This window comes from Pseudomyrmex gracilis, unplaced genomic scaffold (genome assembly GCF_002006095.1).
Source record: "Pseudomyrmex gracilis isolate BER0280 unplaced genomic scaffold, ASM200609v1 scaffold_1460, whole genome shotgun sequence".
Lineage (NCBI taxonomy): Eukaryota > Metazoa > Arthropoda > Insecta > Hymenoptera > Formicidae > Pseudomyrmex > Pseudomyrmex gracilis.
Genome location: NW_018022044.1, coordinates 1 through 12,094, shown reverse-complemented (window position 1 = coordinate 12,094; position 12,094 = coordinate 1). Strand labels below are relative to the sequence as shown.

General features: G+C 31.3%; 2 protein-coding genes across 2 annotated transcripts; both read right to left on the bottom strand.

Annotated features, from left to right (window-relative positions):
• Positions 1-1,779: 1,779 nt before the first annotated feature.
• Positions 1,780-7,087, bottom strand: LOC109862186 (solute carrier family 35 member G1-like). Its single transcript, XM_020442146.1, has 3 exons — positions 5,843-7,087; positions 3,310-3,525; positions 1,780-2,737 (listed from the first exon to the last, which is right to left on the bottom strand). Exons 1-3 carry the CDS (start codon positions 6,152-6,154, stop codon positions 2,249-2,251), a joined length of 1,017 nt encoding a protein of 338 aa, XP_020297735.1. The 5' UTR covers positions 6,155-7,087; the 3' UTR covers positions 1,780-2,248.
• A 17-nt stretch (positions 7,088-7,104) lies between these two features.
• LOC109862185 (ester hydrolase C11orf54 homolog) lies at positions 7,105-11,914 on the bottom strand. The gene is made up of 6 exons (XM_020442145.1): positions 11,671-11,914; positions 11,455-11,553; positions 11,190-11,368; positions 9,110-9,407; positions 8,018-8,184; positions 7,105-7,372 (listed from the first exon to the last, which is right to left on the bottom strand). The coding sequence occupies exons 1-6, from the start codon at positions 11,774-11,776 to the stop codon at positions 7,196-7,198; spliced, it is 1,026 nt and encodes a 341-aa protein (XP_020297734.1). The 5' UTR covers positions 11,777-11,914; the 3' UTR covers positions 7,105-7,195.
• Between the last annotated feature and the right edge of the window lie 180 nt (positions 11,915-12,094).

Sequence of the window (12,094 nt, the reverse complement as noted above, 5' to 3'; positions counted from 1 at the left end):
TAATAGAAAAGAGATACAGTGAAACCTCCTTTATCCAAACCGATCGGGCGACAAGATAGTTTGGATAACCCAACCTTTATTATACAGACTATTGGTTTCTATGATACGAACTATTTGTTCATATAACAGAGATTGGATCTTAAGTCGTTTCGACTTAAGATAAGATCCAATATAAAAGGATAAAAAAGGTTTGCACAAACTAGCTTCCACTGCATTTAAGTAAAAGATTACTTCACTAAAAGATGAAAATAATAAAACTGAGAGTAAATACAAAAGAAACGTTTTGTAGATATTGTGAAATGAGACAAGATTTACATCGAAAACTTCGAACTTCACATTTAAAATCTTGATTTAAAAAAAAAATAAAAAAATAAAGTTTTGAAAATTATAATGTTTAAAGACACGCTATGTGAGTTGAACAAAAAGTTGTATAGTCAATTTATGTTTTTTTTTTCAGATATATTCGGTCAAATTTAGAATTTCAAATTGATTAAAACTTATCGATATTAATTAATTGTTAGGTTAGGTTAGGTTATGTTAGGAATTGTTAGGATTAAATAATAAATAATTGCATTAAGATAATTTACCGGTGACAAAATTTCTTTTATCTAACATGATTTTATTTGATCTTTATAGTTTAAAGAAGCATTTCATTATATCGTAACATTTCTAATTTTATGATACACATTATGATAAAACTGGCCAAAGTTTTTGTAGTACTATCCACAAATGGAAATTCTAGAGAGAGAGAGAGAGAGAGAGAGAGAGAGAGAGAGAGAGGTGTGAGAGGGAAGGAAAAGAGATTGAAATCAGTATTATTTCGCTGAGATTAAAATTCTTGAATATTGATAATGAAAATGCGACAATCATAAAAAAAACATTTCTCGCATTTTTTACATAAAACAAGAATGTAAGCAGAATATACTGGTTTTAATCTATATATCTGATATAAAGTGTAAAAAGAATTACAGTGAAATTGTATAATGCGTTCTTCATTTTGTACAAGATTCTTCAAAAATTATATGACTCCCTTGTAAAAAAAGAAACATTATTGGAGTAATAGATGTAAATATATACATATATTTACACACACACGCATATTGATGTGAGAATTACACAAATAATGTCGTGTTGTCTTCTTTCTTGATGAAAGAAAACTAAATTTCATATATGTTGCATCATGATGATGTATTCTCAATCGTGCATTTTCGGCTCTCAGAACAAATTTGTTTTATGTGACAAAGGCAATAGGTGCGATTATCACAGATAAAGTCACAAGACGTATCGGAAATATAACATAAAAGTGCAACAAGATGTAAAACTGAAATAATTAAAATGTAAGGTAAAGAATAGAGAAAAACGGGCAAAGCAAAATAGTATATACAAGAGAAATTGCTTCTAATAATGTAAGTAATTGTATGACTTCTTTCTAATTATAAGAGAGAGATAGAACGTAAAATATATAAGATTAGACTAGAATATACAAAGTGTAATAAAATGTTGCACAAAGAAGATTCGACAAAAAGTTCAAGAATCTGAGAAAAAAAATTGAATATGAACGCATGTGTGAAAAAAAGTATACAAGTATACGTGTATGTTTTACGTATATCATTTTTGAAATGTAAACTAAGCTTTGAGGTATATATAGATTTACAAGCACATATTGTGTTAAATAAGCGTCCATTTTCCAGCGATATTAATCAGACCGCGCGTTTGCGTGCGTTTCATTAAGAGGACGAAGAGTAGATACGCAAAAAAAAACACATGTACATAATTATATTATTTTAAACTTGTGGTATAGCGGTTTATTGTTAATTGTAGTACTTTTCTTTCTCATTAAATAAATCATCATAGATACATGTACGAATCGCACAAACTACATTATTATTATTATTATTATTATTGTGTTATTGTTGTTACTATTATTAGAGATGTCGATGTCAAGATTCTAAAATGATTCTAATGATTAATATATTTGCATTGTGTAGTGAATTATCATAAATTTAAAACAGTTTTAGAGAAAAATATGTGAAAAATTTACATGTTTTTGACTAAAGAAAAATGCAATTGCATTAAGATATATAAGTGCATCTTTTCGTACACAATGATATTTTATGCATTATTGAATAGTCGATAATAATTAAATATAATAAATTGCGCGAGTTATTCGGTTATTGCTGAGTTCAACTCAAGATCAAAAGTTGCGTTTAGCGACGAGATTCGATCGCTCGTTACGTGAATTAACTAACTAGGGAATAAAGTCGCAAAACGAATAAATCTCCTTTTCGAAACCCATGCAAACAACAGAGAAAATGATGAGGATTGCTCCAGTCAGACTAGTAGACGTGGGCTTTTCGCCAAACAAGTATACTTGGATTAAATACGCCAGAATAATATCCAACGACCTGGTGACCGAAACTTTTCCCGCGCCCTCGATTTTGAGCGCCTTTGTTACCAGCACTTGACCCGTAAGACCGGTGAATGCTACTAGCATGATTTGAAACCAGGTAAACCAATCATGCGGCAAGTGAAACTTGTGGATTTCGTGCGTGCCAGCGGATACCGTGAAGTAGAAAAAAACGGACGCAATGAACGACCAACACGATAGATTTAACACTAAGATAGAGTAATGTATTTCCGAGCATTTCCTCATGACAACAATATTGAGCGCCGTAAACAGAGTCGCCAGAATAGCGCATAGATATCCCAAGAGATTGTAAGTTTCGGCGTGGTGTATCTGGTGGAAAAATTAATTCAAATTTAATAAATAAATAAAAATTTAATTAAATAAAAATTTTTAACCAAATATATAACGAAAACATTTTCGCACAAACATTCTGCAAACTGCTATTAGAACCTTATATATTTCGTTGAATTTTCGAAAAGCTTAAGCATTTAAAAATTTTTAATATTTTATGCTAAAATGTTTCAGTTAATTTCTATGTTTAATACAAAAATAACTAATAATTTAATTAATTATATGATTAATTATTCTAATTAACTGTAATTAATTATATGTTATTGAATTGTAATTAATTACTATAATATTATAATTATTGTAATTAATTATTGTAATATTATATATTTATACAGTTAACAAAACTGAAACTTTTATTGCGTATTTCCGGGAAAACTTGCCATTTCGTTGAATATTAAATCAGCATACTTTTAAAGTTTGCGACATGGTAAAGTTGTTTTTAACACGCTAATTACGGATTTTTTATTATTTTGTTGAATAAATTTTGATTGGATATTATGAGATTAAAAGTTGTTTATTTTAGTGTTCTCTTTCTCTTTGATGTTAATTACCTGAAATATAAAAGGTGGTCTGGCAACGAGAACGACGCCCATAAAGAGCGAGCAGACAACCACTATGCGCAGAACACCACAAGGTTCTTTTAGAAAGAAAAAAGATAATGCAATGACTATGACTGGTGAGCTGAATATGATTGTAGTGGCATCACCGAGAGGTAATTGTCGGAAACTGTAGTACAGCAATGACAGAGTCATTCCTCCTACTAAACCCTGAAAAAAAAGAAAAAACCTTACTTTCTTTTTTTTAAATTATATAAAATTAAATTATATACAGTTTAAATTATATAAATTATATAAAATATATTGTAAAATAATTTTATTATAATATAAAGTAATCAAATTTTATTACATATATAATTCCTATTATAAATATTATACATTTAGAAATTTCTGTTATAGAGAATTAATTTTTTTTATATTTTACATAACCTCTCTCTCTCTCTCTCTCTGTGTGTGTGTGTGCGTGCGTGCGTGTGTGTGAGATTGCGTGCGTGTACGTGCGCGCTTTAATTTTCTTCGGTTCTTTTTTGAAAACTAAGTTTCACAATGCGATTAAAGACAGATGTCACGAATAAATAATGATTGTCATTGATATCAGTATTTTCCGGCTTACTGCAGTAACATGGCATGCGTCATAAAAATATCAAACATCTGTGAACAAGCTAAGTAATTATCTCATGTATAGAAGATATTCAGTAATAGCCGTATCATCGTTCGTAGACAGGTAGAGAGAGTTATACTGAATCAAAAAATTTTGTATCATAATTTGCACGATTCCCAATAATTAACGAGTAATTACCCAGCAAACAATTTCTGTTTTTGACAATTTCGGCTCAGACCTTGGCAACAGAAATTGTTTGCAGAAATGCTACAATACGGAAACACTGCCAAAACTGTTAGCACACAAAAAGAAAAAACGCAACAACTTTGTTGGCAATATACATGAGAGTATTGCGGTCAAAACGATTCTATATATGTCAGTGAAATTGACAACAAATAGATGGTCGATTGCAAGCAGATCTGTTTTTAGCAATAATGTGACCAAACAGTCCGCAAAACCGTACCAGAGATCTGTTTACGACAAAAATCGGGTTGATCTGTTAAACGCATTGACGACAGATTGCCACCAAACGCCAAGCAGGTCTGTTCGTGTATACGTGCGCACTGTTTGCAATTTGGCGCCAACAGACGATGACCAAACCTATTCCGGATTTTGGCTTCACTTTGGCGATAATTTGACTTCGCTTTGCTTGTGGCAGACTCTGTCATCATTTTGGTCGCATTTTGACATTTCACATGTTGACAGACATGATTACCAAACCATATCCTACTGAGGACACAGATGGATATGGTTCTGTGACCGAAATGTTTGCTGGGTAATTAATAAACATCTGCGAATAAGTTGCATTCATGTGCAAAACACAACTCAGTATATTTATATATAATTGTTAATGATATCAGTTCCGCATGAGGGAACGATAAGCGATTTCTTTCACGGAACTAATATCGAACTGAAGTCCGATATGATTACATAAATCGAATATGCGTTCACTAAAAGAATAACATTTTACGCACTCAGTTTAGATTATTTTAAGTTTTTATTCTTTCAAACTTGAAATGAACATATTAAAGCATATAATTTTTTAAAATGTTGGCTAAAGTAGTAACAAATTTATTAAAAAATTATATTTGAGAAAGTAATAAAATACAAAAACATTAATGCGGCTTGCGTTAAAATCTCAAGAAAGAAGAAAGAGAAAGAGTGTAAATTCAATAAAAACACTTAATAAATACTAGATATATGTAAACACTAATATATATGTATGTATAAATTATAAAACTATTAAACACACGCTTAAATATTTACCTAATTATAATATTTATATCTTATTATACTCTTTTTCTCTCTTTATATATATATATATGCCCAGCAAATAATTTGGTTGTCAGATGTCGCGATTTTGTCGCCAACCGCCATATCAAATCCATATCCATCTGTGTCCTCAGTAGGATATGATTTTGGTGAGTTTTGGTGACCATGTTGCGTTTTTTGTGTCTGTGTGTTAACAGCTTTGGCAGTACACAAAGCATGTTTCCGTATTGTAGCGTTTCTGCACACAGTTTCTGTTGCCAGGTCTGCGCAGTCAGAAATTGTTTGCTAGATGTATATATGTATATGTATATATATAGATATATAGATGTGTATATATAGATATATATATGTATATATATATATTTGTTTATTTACAGACATATATCTTGTATAATATTTTGTATAATATATTGTAACACTAATTAGATTATCTGAATTAAAAGTGTGTACATAGTGTCTTTTTATTTTATTATATGATAATTGATATATTATATGAATATATTTAAAAAATTTCTATAACTTCTTAATCAAATTTTAAAAAATCATAAGTACGTGTTGTGAGAATTAACAAAATTATTTCTGTAGACGATTAGAATACATATATTGAATGCACTTCGTCACATTATGGTTTGCGGAAATTAAGAACAAGCTTACCTGAAAGTGTATTAGTATTCTTTGGCCAGAAGGATTAAAGAAATCAAAAGATACTCTGCAAGCTACAATAGTCATTACTAAAATTTGCAGCAGAGCACGGATAGCCAACAGGATCATAGGATCCACATTACGGACCGCTTTGACTAAAGCTGAGCTAATGGTGAAGAAAGTGCCCGACATGAATGCCAAGAACACTCCGTACCATTTAGTTCCATCTCGATAAGTCTCGCCATTGTTAGCAAACTGCTCGGTGTAATGGTAGGCCGGATGGATGCTGTTATAAGAGGCAGTGGATTCGATGCTAAACTTCATTGCAGTAAAACGGACAAGCACTGGATCGCGACCTACACTCGGCTATCGCGAACCAACTATACTGTCGTTTGCACTGTCATTTGACGCATCTGCGACGCTGTCCATTCGCAATTAATATAACTTAAACGACCAAGAGATTATTGCGGATTAATGACGCTAGGAAGATTCGGAACGATTGTCACGAGAGAAAGAATCCTCGATGTAACACGAGTGAAAATAATAAAATCCATTGCAGGATTGAAGAAAATCGCAGATGTGGCGTCTTGTGATAAATATATCTATAATACTGTGCGTCATTTTTCTCACGAAACATTACTAATGAAATATCAAAACTATTTATGCTATTGACATCTTAAAGTGTTGCGTTTGAATTTGAATTTTCGCTGACTCAATTGATAAGAACTAGAGTTATAATCGAAACGTTTTGACACATCTCTGATTACAATTATTTACTGCACAACATCCTGCGCGGGCTCTATATAGCTGTTTTATTTTTTTTCAAATTTTAATATTGGAATTTCCAAAGAGAACCTAAGGTGACTCCTCAATACTTCACCATATCAAAACTATTTTCTGAAAAAATTAGGTGTATACATATATATATGTGTGTATCTGCAGTTTAAAGTGTATAATAATAAAAACCCAAAGATATGAGATGCAAAATTCGCAATAGAACAAACAAGAATTACTATTTAATAGTCGTAGTCATAGCTTGTGTACTCGATTAATAAGTAATTATAGTAATAAAAAGAAGTTTATTATGTTGATATTAGAGGAAAGATCACTGCTAAAATATAAAAAATGTCTTTATATATTTAAACATTGACAGCCAAACCTCGTTTGATTCTATTTTCATATCTTATAAAAGAGAACAAGATATTATTTTCAAAAATATATTTTATATATAAATATACTGTAGTTAGGTAATAAAATTATTTTTTAATAAGAAATTTATCATAAAATATTCAATTTATTATCTTACGTAACAAAAGCTTGAAAAAATTGAATGTGTTGAATGTAAACAAAGTCAAGTTTGCTGAATCAATCTTTTCCGAATTGAAGTTTGTTAAGAGGTTGATCAACGCGATAAAGAGTGTCTGCCATGTTGAAATATCCTTCATACTCAATGGTATCTGGTGTTGTATCATAATGATAATGTCCACCCAAACCAATTTCTTCGTTAGCACTGTGAAAATGTTGAACTCTGAGATCTAAATCCTGAAAGAAAATCAACGATTTGTTTTTTCTATTATAAAGAAGAAAAAGAAAGAAATATATCCCTAATAGGCACATTTGTGAAAATATTGCACAAAAATGGCATCATGAATGGCGACGATTTTGCAATGATTGCACTAAGATGATTCGCCATAACGCAACAGTTTTGTCGAAATAAAATTTTGTAAATAATATTTGTCAAAAATTGCGAAAAAGTCGTTATGCATTTTCACAGTATATATCTCCAATAGGCAAATTGTGAAAATATTGCACAAATATGACATCATGAGTGACGACGATTTCTTGCATTTCTTCATATGCAATCATATTTCTACATATTTAAAACATCATAGCTGAATTTCTTTTCTCAATTATTGAACAATTTCTTTGTGAAATTAATTTTGCAAATATACTGTTAAGATGATTTGCCATATCGTTATTCTTTTGCCGAAATAGTATTTTGGAAAGTAATTTTGCAAACAAATACTTCAGAAAAGATAAATGTTTTTGCATCTATTTCCTAAAATATGTCTGTATAATTGCAAATTACAATTTTAGTGCAAGATTTCGTCACATAATTGTAAATGGTTTCCTATCAGGGATATTGTACTTATATGTTAAATATTTATTTTTTTTCCGAGTACTTACTGTCTCGGCACTGACAAATGTGCCAACAGCTATCAGAGGAGTTTCCATTTCATAAAATCGTAACCACTCGTTAAGCTGAGTCTCCGTATTCAATGGAGTGTCTGAGAAATCCGGCATTATATGTTGTTTCACTTTCCCGTTTTTCACCATAAATGTACCGCCCAAACCTGTATTTAAATTTTTAAACGGGTATTGGAGTAAAATGCGAGCAAAAACGCAAGGTGTACATATGTGTGTGTAATTTATTGAATGTAAAAAACTATAAATCGTTTCGATTCTATGTTTGAGCCTCTTTTAGTGTAAAAACTACTGTATACAAAAACAAAATAATTTACAACGTATACAAAATAATTAAAAAACTGAAAAATAAATGATAAAATAGATTTTATTAAAAGTAAATTGAAATAAAGATTAGCAGAATAACTAGCCATAATATAAAGTATAACTTTGTCGCTTCCCAACAAAACACCAGAAAACATCAAATTTACACTATAAGTTTACAAAATGTCAACTGGTCAACTTTCAAAGAGCTAACGTATAAGTAAAATCTCTTCTAACATAAAAACACTTATCAAATAACAAGTTACGCAAGTTATGCAAGACAAAAAAAGTTTATCAGTGCAACAATTATTATATAGCTTTAAATTTTTTAAATAAAGAGAAACATAGTCTGAACTTCTCACACAATGTCAGATATAATATTAATAGAATTTTCTTAATTTATATGGAGCATCTCGGAAACTGATCTCTTAAAATAAAAATTTTTGGTATCTAAAATTTTTAATCCACTTCATTACTTAGTTGTTAGTTTTTGTATTATTTTACGTGCGTTATAAGTTTTTTTTTTGTATACAGTAGTTTGTACACTAAAGAAGATTCAAACAAAAGATCAAATCGTTTGTAGTTTTTATATTCAATAAATCACACATGTACATACATCTTGTGTTTTGACTCGCATCTGCTTCAATATCTTATTTCATTTTTTTACGAGCTTATTCAATTGTTATAGAGTTTTGTACAAAACTTCGGAAATGATTAAGTCTATTATCACATATTATCAAAAAGTAACATCACAGTTTGCGAAAAACCTACCAACAAGTTTATCCCCATAATGGCCCTCTAAAGCCTTTTGCATGCATGATATAAAATCCAAATTTCCAGTACGCTTTTTAGCCCTCACTTTTATAACTTTTCCTGGTTTGCCTTCACATATATACAAGTTAGCTAACAAAGCAAAGGTTGTTTCGTCCTCATTAGCAACCACTCGGTGAAGTATACATTTACCAGTAGATTTTTGTACAAACGCATAATGTGTTCCATTTGCCACTCCCATATCATGCTTGTATCCTTTCTTAATCGAATCATTTACTATATTTACCTTCATGATAAGCTGAAATGTGTATTTTGTGAATATTATTTGTTACATACATATTAAGGTACCTTTTCATATACGTAGCATGCTGCGACAACAAAGCATCACGTAACTCAAATTGTCTACAACTACTTCCGCTACTATACTCAATTCGATGCCATACTCTGCGTTAAGTTGATGGAATTTCATGTAGTATTATTATTCCACACGAAATTCCATAATAAATTCTAACATAACGCAGAGAATGGCATCAAAGGCGATTTTTGGCCCTGATAGCCAAGCATGTTTTGCAAAATCATGTAACTTAATGCTGAGCTGAAGTTTTCAACTAATTGCTGTGTATTTGCTGAATACATGATGCATAGTCATACGTAATCGACGACACGAAGGCAAATTTGAGACATTTTGTGTCAGCAGATTCAGAGCAAACAAAGAACAACTATTGCTCATTACGTTGTCAATAAAATGACTTTTATTTATAGAAAACTCTTTGCTTTATCATTCGTTTTCGGCAACATAAGAGCAACATGACGATAACAAAACAAGACACCGATGTCTGTACTTCTGTCGTATGGTTGGTAAAAACTGTTGATATATATTTATTCTATCTTGTAGCCCATTAAATGTCGAAAACGAATGACCGTCTTTTAGAATAAGTAGACAAAAATAAGTATATTTTAGTAAGGAACAAGTAGTCTTGCGGACTGAGTGCAGGGATTGCAAATATGAACGTCTCGAGTTCAAATCCTACCCATCACCTTAGGATTTTTTCCGGGTCCAGTACCTTTCATCGAGTTAATCAGTTGATCGGAGAACTAAATCAGATCTCCAAAGATTAATTTGAGTGAAATCTTGAATTAATTAATTCCCCTTTTATAGAGCGATGTGTTATTGAATATATATTTGTCCGTTTTCGACATATTGTATTTTTGCTGAAATTTATGACGTGTTGTTGGAAACTTGTTGTCATGTTGCTCTTTATGTTAGTGATAAACCGTTGACAGCAAATATACAGCAAGTTGTCGGCAACACATGTTGAATACGTGTCATGTCAAACCAAAGACAAATACCTGACTCACCTTGTTCTAAATTTGCTGAAAACTCAAGCGTTTTGTTTTCGGCAACATGACAGCAAAAACACAGACAGGTGGCTATCAGGGGATCGTATGGTACATATACCAAAGTGTCCCAACCTTTAGTTTGAGTGATTTCAAATTATAGTTTGGTACACTTTAGTATACGTACCATACGATCACCAAAAATCGCCTCAAATGAGGTATAGTAGCAAAAGCAGTTCTAGATAATTTGAGTCACGTGACGCTTTGCTGCCGCAGTATGCTGCGTACAGCGTTGCCTTGGAAGGTGCTAAGTCCCTTGCACAATGGACGGAATAGCGATAGCGATAAGCAATAGACACAGAATTCCAACTTATCGGAAATTTTATCGCTATTGCTTATTCCGTTTTCTGACCTGCATTGATACGTGTGTATTTTTATGTTAGATTCCGCTGTTCTTACCGGTATTTATAGATATAAACTCTTTAAAACTGGTGTTATTTCTATCGCTATCGCTATTCCTTCCATTGTGCAAGGGGCTCTACAGTGTGACGTTACGCGGTAGAGAAGGTAATTTACTATTGGTGGGAGAAGTACGACGAGTCGTACCTCTCTATCTCTCTATCGCGTGACGTCACTCTGTAGCATCTTCCACGGCAACGCTGGCTGCGTATATGAAAAGGTACCTTTACAGTAGAATTATTACTAAATTGTGTGTGAATGATAAAATCACACTTGTACACACTTCACAATTAGAGCCCGTATGTGGCCATGGTCCAGCACCAGCACCAATAACGAGAGCATTATAATTATAATTTAATTTCTGTAGTAATGTTTTAATATCATAAAACTTGTACTTTTGGGCAGTTGGCAAAAGATATGATGGGCCACCAACATCCAAAATAATTGGATTACCACACAAGCCTAAGAAAAACAATAAACAATAATCTTTTAACATAAAAATGTCAAACAAAAATTTTCTAGGTTGCTTATACGTTTTTTCCTCGTACCTTCTCGATAAAAATTGAAGGGATACTGATTGAAGTTTGGACAATCAACTATCTCAACAGAAGCCTCTTTAAAGTTCGCAGTCACTCCTTCTGCTAGAACTATCATTACGTAACACAAGATTACAATTAATTCACTGGAATTTGTTTTATATTATAATAATTAAATATTACCATTTTACTAATACTACTATTACAATAACTAAATTGTATAATTACTATTTAGTAATTCGTCAGCAGGAGGTTGATGCAATGACCTGGACATAATGTTCAGTTTAAATGAATCCAAAGGTTCTATATTCCACCGAGTTGCTTCTGAATCCATATTGAAAAGCACTGAATTGGAAAGTAAAAGGATAGATTGTGATTAATAAATAGTATTGCAGAGCATATACATATAGGCATGATCAAACTATATATTGGTTACTGATAGCCTTATCTAATCATGAAATATAGCTGTCTTTTCTCATAACATGATAAGATTTTTTGAATGTGTAAAAATAAAAACCAGTGCTAAGAAAGATAAGCTTATCTTCTAAAAGTTAAAGATGAAATTTTATATACATACATGTGTGTACACACATACACATAGTTTCTTAATGCTTTTAAAAAAAAGTTTATAAAATATATATATATATATATA